This window comes from Jaminaea rosea (assembly GCF_003144245.1).
Source record: "Jaminaea rosea strain MCA 5214 unplaced genomic scaffold BDZ90scaffold_4, whole genome shotgun sequence".
Classification (NCBI taxonomy): domain Eukaryota; kingdom Fungi; phylum Basidiomycota; class Exobasidiomycetes; order Microstromatales; genus Jaminaea; species Jaminaea rosea.
Genome location: NW_020289978.1, coordinates 1,059,499 through 1,079,796, shown reverse-complemented (window position 1 = coordinate 1,079,796; position 20,298 = coordinate 1,059,499). Strand labels below are relative to the sequence as shown.

At 60.2% G+C, this 20,298-nt stretch overlaps 5 protein-coding genes across 5 annotated transcripts; 2 read left to right on the top strand and 3 right to left on the bottom strand.

Moving 5' to 3' along the window:
• The first annotated feature begins 82 nt into the window (after window positions 1-82).
• On the top strand, window positions 83-2,391 carry BDZ90DRAFT_231641 (hypothetical protein). Its single transcript, XM_025505938.1, has one exon. It carries the CDS (start codon window positions 340-342, stop codon window positions 2,257-2,259), a length of 1,920 nt encoding a protein of 639 aa, XP_025363288.1. The 5' UTR covers window positions 83-339; the 3' UTR covers window positions 2,260-2,391.
• Window positions 2,392-4,195: 1,804 nt separating this feature from the next.
• BDZ90DRAFT_259703 (hypothetical protein) lies at window positions 4,196-5,818 on the top strand (the record flags this gene model as incomplete). The annotated part of the gene is made up of 1 exon (XM_025508186.1): window positions 4,196-5,818. The coding sequence occupies one exon, from the start codon at window positions 4,196-4,198 to the stop codon at window positions 5,816-5,818; it is 1,623 nt and encodes a 540-aa protein (XP_025363287.1).
• Window positions 5,819-6,079: 261 nt separating this feature from the next.
• Window positions 6,080-9,860, bottom strand: BDZ90DRAFT_154823 (hypothetical protein). The gene is made up of 2 exons (XM_025503566.1): window positions 9,184-9,860; window positions 6,080-9,106 (listed from the first exon to the last, which is right to left on the bottom strand). The coding sequence occupies exons 1-2, from the start codon at window positions 9,625-9,627 to the stop codon at window positions 6,341-6,343; spliced, it is 3,210 nt and encodes a 1,069-aa protein (XP_025363286.1). The 5' UTR covers window positions 9,628-9,860; the 3' UTR covers window positions 6,080-6,340.
• Window positions 9,861-11,337: 1,477 nt separating this feature from the next.
• BDZ90DRAFT_251347 (aldehyde dehydrogenase) lies at window positions 11,338-13,095 on the bottom strand (the record flags this gene model as incomplete). Its single annotated transcript, XM_025507729.1, has 4 exons — window positions 11,338-12,100; window positions 12,159-12,431; window positions 12,495-12,746; window positions 12,829-13,095. The coding sequence occupies 4 exons, from the start codon at window positions 13,093-13,095 to the stop codon at window positions 11,354-11,356; spliced, it is 1,539 nt and encodes a 512-aa protein (XP_025363285.1). The 3' UTR covers window positions 11,338-11,353.
• A 227-nt stretch (window positions 13,096-13,322) lies between these two features.
• Window positions 13,323-16,931, bottom strand: BDZ90DRAFT_279014 (hypothetical protein). The gene is made up of 2 exons (XM_025509140.1): window positions 16,522-16,931; window positions 13,323-16,459 (listed from the first exon to the last, which is right to left on the bottom strand). The coding sequence occupies exons 1-2, from the start codon at window positions 16,736-16,738 to the stop codon at window positions 13,416-13,418; spliced, it is 3,261 nt and encodes a 1,086-aa protein (XP_025363284.1). The 5' UTR covers window positions 16,739-16,931; the 3' UTR covers window positions 13,323-13,415.
• Window positions 16,932-20,298: the final 3,367 nt, after the last annotated feature.

The following is a 20,298-nucleotide window of genomic DNA, read 5'->3' as shown; positions in this document are numbered from 1 at the left end:
GCCCGGCGCGCCAAACCCACCTCGAGAAAAGGCTCCGCACCTGCGCCTGCGCCTCTCTATTCGCGCTTTCATTCGCTTCGTTCATCCCACACACAGACGCCTGCTCCCCCTCTCGAGATCGAAATCTGGTTCGCATGACTTCCTACACTTAGCAGGCAGGTTCATCGGATACAACCCGAGAAAAGGCGCCGAAGGACCCCCCGCCTCCTCTTCATTGCAGCAGCGGCGGCGGCGCTTGTTTGTCACACTCAAAAGTCAGCGATAACAGTCAGCTGGCAACTTCCTCTCTCTCTCTCCCTCACTCTCCCTCATCTCCCATCTCACCACACTGTCGCAACCATGTCCCTAGCGGCCCTCAACCCTCGCCACATTCAAAACTTTAGCGATGCCGCGACCCTCGAGCCACACTGGGGATACGCGATGCGCGCCTTACCCTGCAAGAATGACGCGGGTAGCTGCGAGTACCTCGATGTCGTGTATCATGCCCATGATGTCGGGATGTTGTACGTCGGGATCCTCTGGGCCAGCATAGCGGGTGTGCTACTTCTCTGGGCGGTATGGAGGCAGAGCAGCCGGAGTAGCACAGGAGGGCCAGCGTACGGCCGGCTAGCGGATGATGAGGATGGCACGCGGCCCATACCATCGCAACGCCGTCCCCTCCTATCTCCCCTCATCACCTTCACCCGTCGTCACCTCCTGCAACGTAATCCTCTTCCTTCGATATTCGGCAACGCTTCCCGCCTCCAGCTCCTCATCCTAGCCGTCCTGCTCGGGTACCTCACCCTCTTCACATTCCTCGGCATCACCTACAAAACCTGGACAACACCCGTAAAGGCACAGCCGGGCCTCTATCAGACGCGCTCCAGCCTCGGGCCATGGAGCGATCGACTTGGCGTGTTGGCATTCGCTCTGCTGCCCTTTAGTATTTTGCTCGCCAGCAGGGAAAGCGTGTTGAGCTTGGTGACAGGGGTGCCCTATCAGCACTTCAACTTTCTGCACCGTTGGCTTGGTCACGTCATTTTCGCCCAATCCCTCCTCCATACCATCGGATGGTGTATCGTCGAGCTACGCCTCTACCAACCGCAACCGAGCGTCGGTTCTGCTTGGGTCAAGCAGAAGTACATCATCTACGGGCTCGTGGCAATGGGCCTGCTTCTGGTGCTGTGGGTGTCCGCCCTCCCCTTTGTGATTAGACGCACGGGATACGAGGTATTTCGAAAGGCGCACTATCTCCTCGCTATGCTCTTCATCGGCGGCTGCTGGGGCCACTGGAAACAGCTGGAATGTTTCCTCATCCCGTCCCTCGTCCTCTGGCTGCTCGACCGGGCTGTCAGGCTGGTGAGAACGGGGATGATTCATTACTACCACCGCGACGCGGCGTCGGGCGAGAAGGGATTGGTCACACCCCCCACGTTCGGCTTTTCCACCTTCAAGGCCCATGCTCGCATATTCGAAAACGAAGTCGACAGCGCTATTGTCCGTCTAGACTTGCATCACTCCAACCCAGCAGCAGCCTGGTTGCCTGGTCAACACTTCTTTCTCACTTTCCCGGAATGCTCACTTTGGCAGTCACACCCTTTCACGCCCGTCTGCCAGCCGTACACGGAGGCGGGCTCGGGCTCGCAAAGCTACGTCTTCAGGGCTAAGCGGGGGGAGACGAAGAAGGTTGCCTCGTTGGTGAGGGGGAGAAAGGGGAGGGTGGGAGAGAAGGACGAGCGAGGTAAGGTGATTAAGGATGAGCGCGTGGCGGTTATTCTTAGCGGGCCGTACGGGCAGAGCGTCGTTGAGGATGACGGCAATGGGGAACACGATGTGCTCTGCGTTGCGGGCGGTACGGGCATCACATTCGTGCTGCCTGTGCTGCTTCATCACCTCGCTCATGACGCTGAGGATGGGAGGCGACTCGTTCTCGTGTGGGTCGTCAGACATCGCAGCGATGCCCGTTGGCTCGAGGGGGAGGTCCAGGCGCTGCGAGACAGCAAGCGCGTCGAGGTCAAGCTCTTCGTCACACGAGACGACCATGCCGCCGATGCCGTAGAGAAGGGCTCGGCGTCAGCGTCATCATCATCTTCCGCCTCTCGCGCAGAGGGCCGTCCCGACCTCGCCTCCCTCGTCTCATCCGTGACGTCTACGAGCCGACCGACGCGCGTCTACGGTAGTGGACCGGCGGGGATGCTCAACGATCTGCGCGATGCCGTTGCCGGCTGCGAGGGGCCAAAGGAGGTCAAACTTGTATGCGATGATAGATTGGAGTGGTAGGAGCGCGCACGCAGGCGAATTTGAGTTTAGCAGATGGAGATTCCGAGGGGTTCATGGCGCAAGCCGGCGGGTGAAGCGGTGAGGGATGGGGATAGCATGCCAAACAATACCACTTAGATTTAGTGAACCGTTGCCGTGGTCCAGAGTGCCGGCACGCGGGCGCGCGTCTCCGCAACGATATTGGGTAGCGGTGACGCAAGAAACGAAATGAAACGGAACCAAACCAAGGGAGAGCTTCTCTGCGGTGCACCTTCACGTACGGTTGAATCTCTTGCGAGATCGCGAGATGGAGAAACAAACCTTGAAGCGCACCCCGCCGGACCCCGCCGTCTCTTCCCCGCATTGCATCGCGCCGCATCGTATCGTAGTAGCGTAGCCGCGATTGCCTTGACGCCCCTGCCCTCGTGACCCGGAGACCGTGCACCATACGTGACAATTCATCTATATTCAGCAAGCCCCGCCCCCCCGGCTTTGTCCGCGGATCGACTCTCGAACGGACCTTGTATCGCTCACAGAATCATCGTCGCCGGCCACTTATCTCTCACTCTCGTATGCAGCGAAGCAGGCGGAGTCGGTCGGATGAATCGGGCCTTTGTGTGCGTGCGTGTGTGCGTGTGTGTGTGTAGCGGAGGCCGAGGCGAAGCACGCGGCACAGACGCAGACTGACTGACTGACTCCGCCGTGCTTTGTTTCTTTTCTTTTTGTTCTCCCCCCCCCCCCTCTGTACTCTTACGCAGCCTGACGGTGTTGACCACCGCCAGTCCAGGCATTGCTCTCGTACGTGCGTGTCTCGGGCCCTTTCTCTTAGTCTTTCGATGATTAGTGACAAGAGCGAGGAATCCCCACCGACTTCGCATCGTATTCTTCGGCTAAAGACAACTCTCTGTTTGTCCGTTTCGTTGCCAGGGTCGAACGGCCGTGCGCGGCGGTAATCTCGATCATCGATCAATTTCCGCGCGCACTGTGAGAGCGTGACGAAGAGGTGAGGACGAACGGACGAACGATCGATCACGCTGTTCGTCGTTCTCGGGTACACTAGTGTTGAGTCCCGTCATCGTGGTACCGAGTCTGGGACCTTCGACCGCAAAAACCGAGGACAAGGGGGGCCACACATCTCGAGGCTAGACCAGACCAGACCAGACCAGACCCACGGCTGCGCACTGCGCTGGCGGATGCCGATTTGGGTCTGCTTGCTTGGCTGCCGCTGAGTGGTGCCTCGTTTAAGCGTGGCGCGGCGGAGATGGATATGAAGGGAAGGAGGCGTCTCAATTTCGATCCCGCGCGGCAGCTGCCCCCTGCCACCTGCCGTGTGCCCTGTCTCTCGACTCTCGATTTTCCGCCTTCTCTTTGTGTCGAGGAGCGCTCGTGCGTATTCTCACGTCGACCAAGATAGAGGGGATTCCCATCTCTCATCTTACGTCGTCGAGGCGCAAAGGGCACGGTAAGGCGAGTCTGACACCGAAGCTGACACAGGCCCATCGGCAGCTTTGACAGGATGTGAAAAAAGAAGTTGTCTGGTGACTTGATTAGAGCTCGAGCCGCCCACTTCAGCAAAGGGCGGCGCGAGCGGCGCAGGTCAGGGCAGACAGACAGACAGACTGCAGCTTGCCACCGACAGATGCTCCTGCGTCGGGACTGCGCCAAGTCGAATGCGAGGGCGATGAGTTGCTGATGGTCAGCGCCCCTCCTCCCCCCCCCCCGCCGCCCCTAAGGAAGTTAGCGGGTGCGGGCGTGATTGCGTCGCAGGTCTAATCGCCCGAGCCGTGTCTTACCTTGAGGCCCCGTCTCGAACGTCTCGAATCGAAGCTCGCACCTTTTATCTGGTCGAGTCTATCCCCGCGCAATCCCCCCGCGACCTCGCCCACCTTCCTGACCTACTCTCTCTCTCTCTCGCTCACCATCAGCGCCCATCGCATGACGTGAGGCCCATGCCGCGATGGACAGCAATACACCGCCACCACTGAGCTTCGACCTCAGCGAGCTCAACCAGTACATGGTACCAGTGTCGGCGCCGCCAACGATGGCGCCCATACGCTCGCGACGCGACGCCATCTCTCTTGGATGCCTCACATCGCCCCTTCCACCAGAATCGCAATCGACCTCTTTCCCCGGCCTCTCACCGCAATCCTTCCCTTGGGACCAACCCGTGGCGCAGTCGCTGCCAACGACGCCGGCGTACGGCCTCACCCTCTCTCACTCAATGCCCTTGCTCTCGCCTGACGCATTTGCGCTACCTACGGATACGCAAGCATTTCCTTGGAATTGGCAGGGAGACGGGCAAGCGCGTTCTCAGGCTCGGGCTCAACTGGCAGAATTGATCGCAACGACCTCCTCTATGCCTGCCACAAGCGTAGCTGCACCTGCGCCCGCGCCAGCGCCCACGGCGGCGCCAGTCATGGTCGACCACTCGCAGCCCTCCTCCCTGTTGCTTCCAGCATGGTCGCAAATGAGCGCCGCACCCGGCCCGTCGTCTGCGCCGCTCAATGCCAACGCCGGCACCATGACAAGCGAACCGCACATCGCCCCACAAAGTGGCTTCTTCGCTTCCTACGACCCGATGCCCCCTACGCCCTCCACCTCGGGCGCCTCTCGTGCTCCGGCGAGCAAGGCGATCCGCTCCCCGCCCAAAGTCATCGCATACCAAGGCAGAGTTCGCGAGCAACGCATCGCAGTCTCATCCGTCGTGGAAGCCCTCCGCACCGCCTTTCACGAGACGCGCCACCCTCACGCGCTGGGGAGGCGTGTTCGCGGGATCCTGGCTGGCGAGAATGACCTGAGGGGCAACAACGGGAGCGTCGATGAGTCTAGCAGTGGAGAGAGCCCCGGTGACGGCTCAGGCTCGGCCTCCAGTCCAAGCCATGCTGGCTCCCCTCCCTTCCCACGCACTCCGCAGTCCCAATCCTCCTCTTCAGCCCACACCTCCCCGAGTCTAAGGGCAAAGGGTCACATGAGGCAACACTCTGCCCCCTCACACTCACAGCCCAACGCTCTCGCCCCTCCGCAGCAACAGCAACAGCGACACCAACCCTTCCAGCTCCAGCTCGGCGCTGACCTTGGAGAGTATCGCGCGGCGATCCGACGCTTGCAGCAGAATGCACACAAGCACCGCCTCAGGAATCGAGATGTGCAGGAAATGGCCATTCTGTGCGACGTGGTTGCGCTGGTTATGCAGCAGTGTCAACGTCAGCCCGAGTTCAACCCCAGTGGCAATGCTGGCGCGGGCGCGGGCGCGGGTACGAATGCGTGGCCGGTCGGGGGGAGTGCGGCCATCCAGATGTGGGACGCATTCGCAGATGTCTTTCTGCGTCATCGCGATTTGTGGCCACTTCTTGTGGCGGCGGAGAGGAGGTTGGCGCAGGCGGTTAAGCTGGAGAGGCAGAAGGTTACCGTCGGATGGAAGAGGCGGAGGGCGATCACGAGCGACGATTTGAGGGAGGCCTGGCAGACTGTCGAGGGCGGTGGAGTGGGAATGGGAGCAGGGATTAATGGCGGCGGCGCCGTAGAGTACGGACGTGTGCTGGCGACCGCCGTGGCCATCTTCAATGGGGTGCGACATTGAAGGGGACCCTAAAGAAACAAAAGCAAAGAGCATCTCGTCGATAGCATCACTCCTGTACTTTACATCATCGAAAGACAAACAAATCGTCACCCGGATCCACGCACGTCGTCTTCTCATGTATTCGAATTCCAGGCACAAAGACAGTGGACAAAAAGAAAGAGGGCGTAGGCGTACCGATCCAATGCAAGCCCAGATTGTGGTGCGTGCGCTATCCAGATGCAGCGTGCGAGAGGTATAGGAACGAGGAGACGGCGAGACTAGACGAGATGAGAACAAGTGGTGGCGGTGTCCTAGAGCAAGGGAGGAGAAAGAGAAGAGAGTTTACTACAGTAGAGACGAGACGAGAGCCGGCGATTGGATAGTGACGGAGATGATATGGGGCTGCTGCTCGAGGGTGGAGATACTGTCCGAGAGGGCGAGTTAGGAGAGGGCACAGGATTGAGACTGAGTGAGTGTTCTTGCGTATTTGGCAAAATGTGTAGAGTAGGTGCGGGACCGGCCTGCTTTGTCCTCAGTTATCTTCTAGCGATATTGCCTGCTGTAGTTGCCGCCATCGAAACGGTTGTCGCTGTACTCGTACTGGAAGCCGAGCGGGTCGTATTGCTGCTGCTGCTGTTGGTATTGTTGCTGGTACTGCTGCTGGTACTGCTGCTGCTGCTGCTGCTGCTGCCGGTGCCCGCCGTGGTACGCGCCGCCGCCACCGCCGCCGACGGTGCTTTGCGCACCCTCATTCAGGTAAGCGAGCGAGCTGGGCATCGAGTACTGATTCGACTCGCGCGCCGCTGGTTGACGCTGCGCTGCCGCCTGTCTCTGCAGCTCGCGCGTCGACGTGGCAGAAGCCGAAGCGGTGGGCTGCTGACGATGGTGCTGCGAGCTCGTAGCGGCCGTCACTTGCCGATCTAAGTCAGCATCAGAGCGACTCGACTGCTGCTCAGGGGCTACTGCGCGGCCTTGCTGGTGCGGCTGCGGTTGGCGCTGCGGTGACCTCTGATATTGCTGCTGCTGCTCGCGGTAATGCTGGTAATGCTGTTGCTGCTGTTGCTGCTGCTGTTGAGGCGGAAGACGCTGCGGTGATCTCGGCTGCTGCTGCTCTTGGTGCCCGGACGTCGAGCTTCCCGCGCTATTACGGTAGTTCTGCGGTACGACGGGCACGGGCGGCGCGTTCCTCGTGTCCTGCGATGGTGTACGGTAGCCGTGTCCTTGGCTAGAAGCAGCCTTGGGCGCACGAGGCGGGTCGCGCGAATTACTCCTTGACGACGATCCGCCGTGCGGCCTGCCCCCGTCTTGCCAGCTGTTTCGACGTGCCCGCCCTTGACCATTTGGCGGCATCGAGTACTGCGCAGTCGCGTGCGCCTGCCCCTGCGCATTGTTGCTTGTCGTACGCGAGCGCGGCTGACGCGAGGCATCGTTGCTCAGACGAGAGCTACCGTGCGGCATCATTGCTGTCATCCCTGCCGTCGCTGCTGCTGCTCCGCCCCATTGCTGGGGCGAGGGGCTATACGCGTAGTCTCCAGGGCTCGCGGCCAGATGCTGGTTGAAGGAGCCCATCGAGGGCGAGTCCGGCCAGCGAGGCGACTGCGCGTTGAGGAGCGGCGTGCCTGCCAAGCTGGCATTGCTGTTGTTGTAGTAGGGACGCGCACCATAAGGCGTATTAGCCCCACTGTTCAGCGCAGTCGATGAGTCACCGAAGCCCTTGTCCTTGCCACGCATGGGCAGCAGGCTGACATCGTCGGGCGTCTCGCTTCCGTCAGGCCCGACAGACTTGTAGTATCCACCCAGCGTCGTCTTTGGACCTGCGGAGATGGAACCGCCGGCTGGACGGCGCACCAACCCACTTCCATAGGCGTTGTCCATCTTCTCTGACAGAGACTTGCGCTGGCGTCTTCGTTTGCAGCAGCGCACGCAGCAGAAGATGCTGAGGCCGAGTAGGGCGAGGATGAAGACTCCCCCCCCAGCTGCGATGCCGATGATGGCCGCCTTGGGGAGGGCCATGAATTTAGCGAAGCCAGACGTGGACTTGAAGCCGCTGGGCTTCGACTTGGAAGGGACCGTGTTGGCCTGCTTGGTGCACGCCTTTGTGTCAACGACGTTGTTCGTCGTGCCCAGCACTTCGTCGAGGTTGGCTACGACGGCTGAAGTGTCGCGGACGGGGATCGTCAAGGTGCCGTCTGCTCCAACTTGAATGGACTGCTTTGCGCGGCTGACTACCGATGGCTGGCCGCTCCCAGATTGTTCGTAGCTGATGCCGTTCCAGGTGACGTTCGAAGTCACCTCCGCCCCGGCCGCCGTGAGCGTGGAGAGGTAGAAGGTCTTGCCAGCGAGGTCGGGCATGGTCAAGGTGACCTGCTGCGTGGGGATACCGCTGCCGGAGTATGCCGGTTTGTTGTTCATAATGACAATGGACTGGATGTTCCCCGCATTGTAGACGCCGTATGCTGCGACGTTGCGATCGTAGCCCGAAGGAGCGTTGCTCAGATCGATGGAGCCGACCTGCGTCTGGCATCCTGCGCCATTGATCTGTGCCATCGCAGCAAAGGCGTAGTACGATGGTCGGATGAAGGGACCATTGCCGTCTGCGTCCGGGATTGGCTGCCACGGCGATGTGTACGAGTCCTGCAGCGCGTGCAGCTGAATCGAGTCGACGCCGATGGACGCAGCATAGAGGAAAAAGTTTAGCGTCCAAAGAGCACCGCCAAAGGTGTCGGTGATGCCCTTGATACCCGCAGGCCCCACCGCGCCCATCTCTCGCAGGTAGTAGGGTTTGCCCGTGACTCTGGCCTGAGCAATCTGCTGCCTCCACTCCTTGAACTGACCAGCCGTCGACTGGATGTCCATGAGGCGCTCCAAGGTGAGCTGGTAGCTCGAGACGTTGACGTAGTAGTAGTAGTCGTGCTGGTTCCACCCGCTCAGCCACACGCCATTGTCTGTCGCTACGCCCGTCTTGACGAGGTTGTCAATTCGGTAGCTAGGGTTGGCTGCAGTCGTGGCCGTGCAGGCAGCCTCGAAGAAGGCCTGAGAGATGCCCTTTGGCTTGAGGACATTCTCCCAGATGGCCTTGACGTGGGCGATCCACTCGTTGCCAGCATCGTAGGCGGTCCACGAAGAAGGCCGGAAGTTGTTGGTGATGTAGAGGTCGGGCTCATTGCCTACTTCGAGGTTGTACAGCTTGACGTTGGTAAAGGCGTCCATGGCGGCTTGGGCGATCTCGACGGATTGCTGCACGGCGTCTGAGCCATTGTATGCCATGGGGACAGAGAATGTGATGGGCGTACCCTTGGGGAACGAGTTCTGCGGGGGGCGCGAGTACCAGGGCAAGAAAGTCAGCGATGATCATATCCGCGCATACATCACGCACGCGCACTCACAATCTGCTGAAAGTAGGCAGGCCCGAAGATGAGGGCGTCTGTGACTCCCGTCATGCCAGGATTCGGATCAAAGTAGGGCGACTTGTGATTCGGGTCGTACACAGCCGTGTCGCCCGTATTGCCCCCGACTCGCAAATGAGGGGGCTGACCTGTATAGTTGGCCAAATTGTTGAGGAGCTGCATGGTGAGCTGATTGGTCTGCCTAGCCCCGACGAATGCTGCGAGATTTGACGGCTCGAACCCCATGCCGATGAACGACGGTGAGAGGACGTTGGAAAGCGTCGAGACGCTGGCGGCATCCTTGGAGACGGTGGCTGTGAATTGCGACTCTGCTGCGCCGGCGAGTGCTGCGAGGGATGCGCAGAAGAGGGCCAGCTTCGAGGGGCGCTTTGACTTGCTGCGCCGCCGTGATGACGACGCGCGCGAGTATGAACAGCTAGCCATGACGAGATGCGGTTGTGAGGTGATGAGGGAGAGTGGGGAGGATCGAGGATGAGGATGTCTCTATCCAATGAGGTCGCTTGGCGTGGTAGACAGGGGCGAGGTAGAGAGGAGGCGGTGGTGTTGGTGAGGGGCGGATAGAGGAGTTTGATTGCCAAGCGTTAACCCCGATGATAGGAGGGCGAGTTGGTAGCGAGGAAAAGAGGAGGAGGAGGAGATGGAGACAGGGGAAGCAGATTGATACCCTTACGCTCGAGACCTTGAGCGCATGAAACTGGGCGGGAGCGTATCGAGTCTGGATACAAGAAGACCCCCGAGATGTGTTTGTGTCCGAGACTGCAGCGAGTGGTGATGGTGGTGACAACAACGTCCGACGAACGCAGAGCCAGCTCAGGTTCGCGGACAAGACTAGTAGGCGTGAACGGCGACGACGACGGGAGGACGAGGATCTCCGCTGGGCCGGCACGACGTTAATGGTGTGTTGATGAGGAACGAGAGGAACGAGCGGGAGGAGAAACGAACCAGCGTAGAGAATGAGGAGCGAGCGAGCGAGAGAGAGAGAGAGAGGGAAGCTGAGGCTTGATCGAGTGACACCGACTAGCGTTGGTCAACGGACGGAGCTGAGCGAGGAGCACCGGGAGGAGGCAGAGCGTCAGTCCCATTGAGCCGTCTGCCCTTGGCGGCCATTTGCTCCCCGATAGACAAGACAAGGCCAGGGTCATCGACGACGGCAAGCGGCGGCGGCGGCTAAGTGAGCCTGAGCTTCAGTTGCATTGCCTGCGTTCCCGTCTTGGAAGCAGGCGGTGCGTGGTGAGTGAGCGAGGTGGGCGCTAGCTGACCTCGGGGGTTGGCAGATTGGCTGCTATTTTTCCGCGTCCGTCCTGTTTGTCTCTTGCCGTCTGTCGTCGCTAATCCGCCGCGAGCGTCACTTGCCCATCCGCTTAGTGTGCAGCAAGCAGCATAGAAGGCTTCGACCGAAAAGGAGAGGCGGGCGGCTCAGCACAGGGGCGAGCTGGGCGGAGGAGCTTGGCAAGCGAGTGTGCGACGAGCATCTACGCGTGCAGCACGCGGGCCGGCGGCGAGAGTCAAGGCACGGCGGCTGAGGGCGCCAACAAGCAACGCTACTAGAGCCAGCAGCCACAAATACGGGAGGCGTCACTTCGTGACAGACAGGCACGCATGAATGCGCGGCTTTCATTGAGATCGACGTGCGTGCCTGCATCGCTGTGTGCGTGCGACCAAGGATTCTCAGTCGTGATCCATTGTCGCGGTCGTCTCGTGGGTCCTCGTGATCATCGTGGCCACTCGCGCGCGGGGTCTGCCTGTCTCCGAGAAAAGCTACGAGACAGTGAACTCTATGAAAGCTTGAGCTTGGCGGAGCGCAATTCTGCTCTCAACCTACCAAGAACAGCAACACGGCGAGGCGTGAACCTCCCTCGCTTGAATCGAGCCACGTCTCGGCGGATGAACGGCACATCTCATTCCGTTCGATGATTGCTTGCTCGCTGTCCGTACTTTGCTGAAAGGGGGTTACGTGCGCCTGTCTGCGCTCCTCCTGCTAGGCCTTGCTCACGCTTTTCCGCCACGAGTTGCCTGGAAGCAGCGTATAGCAAGGTCCTAACAGCGGCGACATCTCACAGCGGCGATCAGGCGATGATTAGACTCGTGTCATTCATGTCAAGAGCACTGCATGCTAGATAACTTTGTTGGAGCGCACGGCGCCGTGCCATCACGCCGCTCTCAGCGGCCACTCGAGCTTCTCTCCAATATTCCAATGCACGGCCTTGACCTCCGTCCACTCCTTGACAGCATCAACGCCCAGCTCCCTCCCATGCCCGCTCTGCTTGTACCCGCCAAAAGGTACGGCGTTCGAAAGCAGGGCATAGTTGTTGATAAAGACCGTACCTGCCTGAATTGCGCTCGACACGCGCAGGCAGCGAGCCCCATTCTCGGAGAAGACGCCAGCGCCTAATCCATATTCGCTGTCATTTGCCATAGCGATGGCCTCCTCCTCTGTATCAAATGGGATCACAGCGAGCACGGGACCGAAAATTTCCTCGTCTACGATTCGCATACCTTTGCGCGCGTGCGTGAAGATCGTGGGTTCCACCCAGTAGCCGCTCTTGGGCACTCCCTGGATGGAGCTGGAGTCGGCGCCTCCGCAGACGAGCGTAGCTCCCTCGTCCTTGCCGTGGGCGATGTAGGCGAGGATCTTGCGGTATTGCTCTTCGCTCACCTGCGCGCCGTGCGACGTAGTGTCGTCGAAGGGATCGCCGATCTTGACAGCCTTGAATGCTTCAGTAAGCTTAGCCACGAAGGCATCGTGAACGCCGCGCTGGATGTAGAGGCGCGAGCCTGCGCAGCAGTCTTGGCCCATGTTGAAGAGGATGGCCATGGCCACCCAGGGTACGGCAAATTCGACGTCGACGTCGTCGAAGACGAGGACGGGGGACTTGCCCCCGAGCTCGAGCGTGACCTGGCACGCAGAGATGTCAGCATAATACATTTCGATCACGCCCGCTCGTCGTGCGCACCTTCTTGAGGTTGCTCGACGCAGCCATAGCCATAATCTTGCGCCCAGTCACCGTAGACCCAGTGAAGGCGACTTTGCGAATACGCTTGTGGCTCGCAATCGCCGCGCCGACCTCGCTGCCCAGGCCATTGATGACTTGCAGAGCCCCAGCGGGGTAGCCGGCCTCTTGAGCCAGCTCGGCCAAGCGCAGGGCAGAGAGAGGAGTCTGCTCGGCGGGCTTGAGGATAAGGCAGTTGCCTGCCGCGAGAGCAGGGCCCAGCTTCCAGCATGCCATCTGTGAGGGCGGTCGAGGTGGTCAGCATACGGCGTGCTCATCCTCGTCTCTAGCGCGGCTCACCTGAACCGGGTAGTTCCACGGAATGATCGCCCCACACACGCCAATAGGCTCAACGCGCGTGTGAGCAAACTTGGTAGTCACATCGAGCTCCATCGTCTTGCCCTCGACCTTGTCAGCCAGGCCGGCATAGAAGCGCAAGCATGCAACAGAGTCTGCTAGGTCGATCTGCTCGGCCATCCAGCGCGGCTTGCCATTATCGATAGCTTCGAGTATCGAGAGTTCCTTAGCATTCTTTTCGATGAGGTCGGCCCACTGCGCCGGCGTGCGAGCGAGAGGGAGGGTAGGGCTCAGCAAGAGCAGGCTATATGCTTTGTCGAGGCGTATCGCTACTCACCTTGCTCATCAATTCGCCACGCTTAGCAGGCGTACTCTTTAGTCCCCAGTCCTTTGCCAAGGCAGCCTCAGCAGCTTGCACGGCATCGTCGACATCTGCGCTCGACCCGACAGCGACGTCGCAGATCTTCTCGCCTGTCGCGGGGTACACGACGGGGATACGGCTCTGCTCGCCGCCTCTGGGCGTCTTCCACTCTCCGCCGATGAAGAGGCCATCAGGAAGGCTAAGCTTGGTGCCGTTGGGTGCGTTGATTTCGATCTTGGTCATGCTGGGTGTGAATGGAGGGAAAGAAAGGAAGGAAAGAGTCGAAGAGACAAGCTCCACGAAAGGAGTGGGGGAGTGGGTGGGGGGGGCCAGATAAGCTCCACTCGAGATAAAAGCGCGTGGGGGAGCGTCACAAGCGAGGGAGTCGAGATGCTGCAGGGTCAGACGGGCGCGCGGGTCATGATGGCGGCGGCTCGAGATAGATCTTGGCGCAGGGCAACCACGCTCTTCTTTAGCCGGTGACAATGGTATGGTATTCCGAGAGAGGAGGCGAAGAGACAGAGTGAAGGAGCGGATAGTACACCTCGCAGGTAAAGGCTGACTTAATCTTCCACAGCAGTAAGACTGAGTTGCGAGAAGATCATTCTGCGCCACGTGCAGGGCGAAGAGGGTGTCTGCACGAACGGTGAGAAGCAGGTTGCAAATTCGTTCTCAATACCCGTCGTCACCTGAGCCTCGCAATTGAGGACAGCTTGCTGAGGGGTAGAACTCTCGTCTCGTGAGCAGACGTACGCTGACCGTCCGCTCGCCGTTGCGAGGCGATCTCCATCGAGCGTGCCGACGAACCTGCCGTCCGTGATCAGTAGCTTGCCGGTTGGAGAGATGAGGTTGCCAGAATCATTGATAGCCCAGACCTCCCCGCTTCGACCGTCTGTCCGGAGCGCGCGCTCGTAGAAGGGTATGCCGGCGGACTCGGGGCCGCGGGGACTGGTCTCCTCGAAGAGGAACCTGGATGAGCCCGGCCACGACAAGATGCCAGACGACAGTGGCTTCTTGGGCTTGTCCTCCTCTGCCTTCTTCTTGGCCTCCTCGATATCTGCCGCCTTCTTCGCTTCCTCAGCCTCTTCCTCGGCTTGCTTCTTGGCCCGCTCAGCTTCTGCAGCCTGCTTGGCCTGCTCAATATCCGCCTGCTTGGCCTCCTCTTCTTCGGCTTGCTTCTTGGCCTCCGCAGCCTCAGCCTCGGCTTGCTTCTTGGCCTCCTCAGCCTCTGTCGCCTTCTTGACCTCCGCAGCCGCGGCCTCAGCCTCAGCCTGCTTCTCGGCCTCTTCGTCGGCTTGCTTCTTGGCCTCCTCAGCTTCCGCCTGCTTCTTGGCCTCCTCAGCTTCCGCCTGCTTCTTGGCCTCCTCAGCTTCCGCCTGCTTCTTGGCCTCCTCCTCGGCAGCTTTCGCCTTCTCCTCGGCTTCCTCTTTCGTCTCCTCGTCTTTCTTCGCTTCGTCGACTGGCGTACTCCTCTCGCCGCCCAAGATGAACTGGGTGAACGAGGGATGGGTGGCATCTCCATCGAGGCAGGCCGAGTCGCTGCCTTCCACACGTCCGTCTGTACAGATGACGAATGAGTTGGCCTTGCGCTGCCCTGACTTCAGTTGTGCCTCGCAATTGAGCACCGTAGTGTCCTCGGTCGAGCTTGCGGTATCGGCGAAGCACTCGTATGGAGAAAAGCTGGTAGGTGCGTTTGCACTGTACGTCTTGATTCGCTCGCCGTCGCCAAACAGTCGACCACCCGAGGACGACGTCAAATAACCATTCTGGTCCACCGTCCACGTCTGTGCTTGCCGCCGAACCGTGACGTCGGCTCCAGCAGCACGAGCAGCGAGATCGCGGCGGTGGATGACGGTATCGCCCAAATAGTCGCCTGGTTTGCCCTCCGAGTTAAGGTAAGAGAAGACGCCGCTGTAATGGATAAAGCCAGGAATGTATGATTGGGCGGGCGTCTCCGGTTGTGCTGGCGTCTGTGGCTGAGCAGGAACTTCAGGCTGAGTGGGTGTCTCCGGTTGCGGCTGAGCGGGCGTTCCTGGCTGAACAGGCGTTTCAGGCTGAGCGGGCGTCTCCGGCTGGGAGGTGCCGGGCTGTGTTGTCCCGGGAATGGTCGTATCTGGCTGCGGGCTCGTCGTCATCTGCGCTCCTAGGGTAAAGTGGGTGAAGTAGGCCTTAACCTCGCCGTCGCATGGCATGCTGCTGCCTTCTACACGACCGTCCTCGCAGACCACGAAACTGTTCCACGTGAACATCCCGCTGGGACTCTTGACCTCGCAGTTGAGTACCGTAGTATCTTCCGTGGTGCTGTCGTCTACTGTGCACTTGTATGGGCGGTAGTTTTCGACAGTAGCACCCTCGAGAACAGTCCGAACGCGGACGCCATCGCCGCTGAGTACTGCTCCGAAGTTCGACACGAGAGAACCCTCCGACGTCATAGTCCAGGTGCGGGGTGAAGTCTTGACGCTGACTTCGGACGATAGCAAGTCGTCTCGTAGCGCAATCGCTTTGTCGCCCAAGAATTGCGCAGACATGCCCGAAGTGGCGATGTACGAGAAGACGCCACTGATGGGCTGATTGGGCGTGGGCGCGGCGGGATCGTTAGGCTGGGCTGGAGGGTCAGTCGTTTGTCCAGGGTCATTGGGCTGAGCGGGGTCTTGCGGCTGAGCAGGGGTGCTGGGCTGAGTGACAGGATTGGGCTGAGCGGGGTCTTGCGGCTGAGCAGGGGTGCTGGGCTGTGTGACAGGATCGTTTGGTTGAGGCTGCGTGACCGGATCGCTCGGTTGAGTGGTAGGTTGATCGTGCACGACTGGATCTTGTGGACTGGGAGAAGCCTCCCTTTGATGACCGTCGAGGATCAGATGATCGAAGCGCGTGGCAACACCGCTCTTGCAGCCTTCAGCCCTCGCTTGGACTTCGCCTGCGCCGGAGCAGATGACAAAGGAGCTTGAGCGTCCTCCGTTCGCCTTGTCTGGCACACTGCAGTCAAGCACGTATGCGCTTGCCATCAAGCTCTTGTCGAGCGTACACGTGTACAGACTGAGCTTGTCTGGCCTGGCGCCGGCGATTGGGTAAGCCTTGACCACGGTTCCGTCGCCGTAGAGCAGATGACCCGCGGGCGACATCAAAGTGCCGTCAGCTTTGAGCGTCCAAAGCTCCTCCCGACCCACGATGGTGACATCGGCTGGGCGTTCAGATCGCTTCTGGCCGAACGACAGGCCAAGAAGGTCACCTGGTTGGCCGTCTGCCTTCAAGAACGAGAAGGCGCCGGTGTACTCTATTGTGGGTACAGTGGTACCGGGCTGCGGCTGTGGCTGCGGCTGATCGGGTGCTGGCCCTGGTTGCGGCTGCTCGGGCGTGGGCCCTGGTACAGTCGGAGGGTTGGGCTGAGGCTGCTCAGGATTTTGAGGAGGCTGGGGCTGAGGCTGGGGCTGAGGCTGGGGCTGAGGATGAGGCCGATCCGGCTGTGGTCTGGGGTACGGGTGCGGGTGAGGGTGGGGGTGCGGTGCCTTGGGCTTTGGCTTCGGATGAGGCTTCGACTGCGGGTTGGTCTTCTTTGGTGCTGGGTGAGGGTGGCTTGCCTTCTTGGCCTTTTGGTCGCACTTGCCCTTGTCTGCGCGATGGGCAATGATGTCAGCCTCGATCGCGTCAATACCGCACCTTACAGTGACTCACTGCAGCAGCCGCTCTGACAGCCATCATGGACGGAGCACTTGTAGCCAAGAGGCTTCTTGGTGTCGCACTTCCCGTTATTGCAATACTGCGACTTGCATTGCGTCGCACGCTTGCAGCTGATACCGTTGCCTCGCTGATGGCGTGGCTCAAGGCTGGGAAGAGCCTGCACGGAGGAGAGGGCTAGGATGGTGACTGTGAAGAGGGTCGCGAAGCGCATCTTCGAAGATGATTCTGGTGACGAGACAACAATGCCCGAGGAAGAGGACGTCCGCCATTCCACTTATGTATCGCCCCCACGAGACCCACCCTTTCTCGTCCTCATCCCACGTCCTCATCAATACTCAAGGTGTTGCGACAAGGCGACGCTCGGGCCCGCATCTGAGTGCAACGAACGTCCCGCGTTGAATGAACCGTACAAAAAGTTGCAAAGAGCAGCTCAGCCCGCTCTGGCTGAGCTCCCGCGAGATCCAGGCCCCACAATTCCCTTTGCAACCGAGGGCCCGAGCGTCGAGCGTCTACCTGCCTTAGATCGGGCTTTGCGCCACCTTGCCCCGCTCTCTTTAGCGTCCTCTGATCAGGGGCAGTAAGGAGGCGATCCCGCTCGAGCGGGATTCCTCGATGGAAGTCTTGGCCGTTGAACAACTGCAGCACAAGGGCAGGTCAGCAGCAAGGCAAAAGAGGACCAATCTTGACCTCCCTCATTGTGTCGCCCGCTCGCTCACACAGATTTCAGATCTAAGCATCAAGTCGCGTTGCTTCTGTATGAGTGTGACCAAATAGAGAGACACAGGTGACGGCTATCCCAGATGGATGATGGATCAACTTTAACAAGCTGATAGAAAGAACAATGACGGAAACGTATCAGAGAAAGGCCACGCAACGGTGACAAAAGAGGCTCCTCCGATCAGTGCGCGCGTGGAGACATCATTTCCGTGGAAGGCGAGCTGGGTGGGTCCCGTGCTTCGGGCATTCTCGTCCTCGACCAGATTCCCAACCTCCCGCAGTCAAGATCAGACAACTGCCTATTCGTCTTCTTGAGAGTTTTGCTCATCGAAAGTAACTACCTGCTTCTCCTCAGTTGCCTTCTTTTCCCCGGCTGCCTGGGACTGAGTCGTGGCGCCTTCCTGCTCGTGAGCTTCAGCTGCGTTCTCGGTAGAAGTCTCTGCTGCTGAAGAACCTGAAGGAGCGAGATCGCCTTCTAGACTTGAGCCAGCGCTTTCGGTCGGCACGTCAGGCTGAGCTGAAACATCTGCTTGCGCGGCATCGCCATCTGCCGATGAAGTGACGGCCGTAGCATCGCTGCCTGTCTCGGGATCACCTGCTTGACTGGGCTGGGTTATAGCTGGCGTTCCAGACTGAGTTAGATCGCCTGACGTAGTGTCGCCGCCTGTCGAGGAGGAAGAAGATGAAGCTGGCTCAAGTGACTCATGAGAGGGTTCGTCCGTCGAAGGCGTAGACTGAGATGGATTGGACTTAACCGTCTCTTCATCAGTCGAGTCTGGTTGTGCAGCGACGTTCGGCTGGACGGGCTGGTTGGGCTGAAGAGAGACAGGCTGCTGGATGGTATCCTTCGGCTGAGGCGCTTCAGCTTGCGCAGGCTCTTGTGGCTGGGTAGATGTCGTTATTGGTTGAGCAGGCGTTGCGTCAGGCCCAGAAGACGTCTCCGGCAGTGGCTCAGTAGACGTCTCTAGCTGAGCGTCAGATGTCGCTGTCTGCGCCTCCGTAGTCTTCTCCGGCAGCGGCTCAGTGGACGTCTCTAGCTGAGCGTCAGATGTCGCTGTCTGCGCCTCCGTAGTCTTCTCCGGCAGTGGCTCAGTAGACGTCTCTAGCTGAGCGTCAGATGTCGCTGCTTGATTGGGAGTCTCAGGCTGAGCTGGCGTTTGCATCTCCGGCTGTGCGGGCGCTTTGTATTGTGCGGTCTCCGGCTGCGGCTCAGTAGACGTTGCTGGCTGAGTAGGCGTCTCTGATTGTGCGGATGTCTGCATCTCTGGCTGAGCTGGCGTTTGTGTGTCCGGCTGAGTGGGCGACCCGAGCTGCGGCTGAGGTGCAGGCGTCTCTGCCTGCGGCTGAGCAGGTGTCTGCGTCTTCGGCTCAGTAGACGTCTCTGACTGAGCGTCAGGAATCTCTGACTGAGCGTCAGGTATCTTTGGCTGAGAAGGAGCCTCTGGCGTCTCTGGCTCGGCGGGCATCTGCGGCTCTAGCTCAGCAGGTGCCGCTGGCTGAGGAGATGACGTCACTGGCTCTGATTGCGTCTCAGTAGGCGTCTTTGACTCTGGCTGAGCGGGCGCCCCTGCCTGAGCAGGCTTTTCAGGCTGAGGTGCAGGCGTCTCTACCTCCGCCTCAGTAGGCATATCAGGCTCAGGCTGAGCGTCAGGAGTCTCTGTCTGCGGCTGAGCGGGCTTCTGTGGTTCCGCTTGAGCAGGCGTCTCTTGCTGAGCTGGAGTCTCCGACTGCGATTGAGCAGGCGTATCGGGCGGCGGCTGAGAGGGAGTCTCTGACTGAGCGGACGTCTCTGGCTGAGCAGGTATTTCGGCCTGCGGCTGAGCTGCAGGCGTCTCTGACTGCGCGGGCTCTTTGGGTTGAGTCGGTGGCGTCTCCAGTTGAGCGTCAGGCGTGTCGGGCTGAGCCGGAACGTCCAGTTGCGACTGGACAGGCGTCTCTGGCTGAGCAGGCGTCTCCGCCTGAGCGGGAGACTTTGGCAGCGTCTGAGCAGGAGGCGACTCTACTTGAGCTGGAGGCGTCTCTGACTGCGGCTGAGCAGGCATCTCTTGCTGAGCAGCAGGCGTCTTGGGCTGCGCTTGAGCAGAAGACGCCTCGGGCAGAGCTGGAGCCTCGGGCAGAGCTGGAGCCTCTGGCTCAGCTGGCTCGTCTGGTTGAGGTGGCAGCGTATCTGGCTGAGCTGGGCTCTGCGGCTGCGGCTGCGGTTGAGCAGGCGCTTCCGGATCAGCAGGCATTTCTGGCTGGGCAGAGTCTTCTGGTTGAGCGGGAGCGTCTGGCTGAGCCGGCGCCTCTTGCTGCGCAGGCGTCTCAGATTGCGACTGATCTGGAACCTCTGGCTGCGGCTGAGTAGTCGTCTCTGGCTGAATGTCAGAAGAATCTGCTTGCGTGGGCTCTTCTGGTTGAGTAGGTGGTCTCTCCGGTTGAGCAGGCGGCGTCTCTGGCTGCGGCTGTGCTGGCAGTTCTGATTGAGTTGACGGAGTCTCTAGCTGAGGGGTGGGTGACTTTGGCTGGGATTGAATGGGAGTCTCCTGTTGCGGCTGTGCAGGCGTCTCTGTCTCTGACTGGATGGGCTCTCCTGTCAATGGTTGAGTAGGAGTCTCTGTCTCTGTCTGGGCAGACTCTTCTGGCTGCGGCTGCTCAGCAGGCGTCTCTGTCTCCGGTTGCGGCTGAGCGGGAGTCTCTGTCTCTGGCTCAACGGACTCCTCTGGCTGCGACTGAGCGGGCTTTCCTGGCTGACTAGACGGTGCATCTGTCTCTGGTTGAGCAGGGGGGGCCTCTGACTGCGCCTGAGCAGGCGTCTCTGGCTGATGGTTAAGAAGGTCAGGCATCTCTGGCTGAATGTCCGGCTGAGCTGCAGGCATTTTCGGCTGAGTGGGTTCTTCTGGTTGAGCAGGCTGAGCGGGCGTCTCTCCTTGAGCAGGCTGAGCGGGCGTCTCTCCTTGAGCAGGCGGTTGAGCGGGCGTCTCTCCTTGAGCAGGCTGAGCGGGCGTCTCTCCTTGAGCAGGCGGTTGAGCGGGCTGAGCGGGCGTCTCTCCTTGAGCAGGCTGAGCGGGCGTC

Excerpts from the sequence above, each read along its gene's own strand:
- BDZ90DRAFT_231641 (XM_025505938.1), top strand. The coding sequence starts at position 340 with ATGTCCCTAGCGGCCCTCAACCCTCGCCACATTCAAAACTTTAGCGAT.
- BDZ90DRAFT_154823 (XM_025503566.1), bottom strand. The coding sequence starts at position 9,627 with ATGGCTAGCTGTTCATACTCGCGCGCGTCGTCATCACGGCGGCGCAGC. Across the intron at positions 9,107-9,183 it reads CTGCCTACTTTCAGCAGATT|AACTCGTTCCCCAAGGGTAC; the intron begins GTGAGTGCGCGT and ends CGCCCCCCGCAG.
- BDZ90DRAFT_279014 (XM_025509140.1), bottom strand. The coding sequence starts at position 16,738 with ATGCGCTTCGCGACCCTCTTCACAGTCACCATCCTAGCCCTCTCCTCC. Across the intron at positions 16,460-16,521 it reads CTGTCAGAGCGGCTGCTGCA|ACAAGGGCAAGTGCGACCAA; the intron begins GTGAGTCACTGT and ends CCCATCGCGCAG.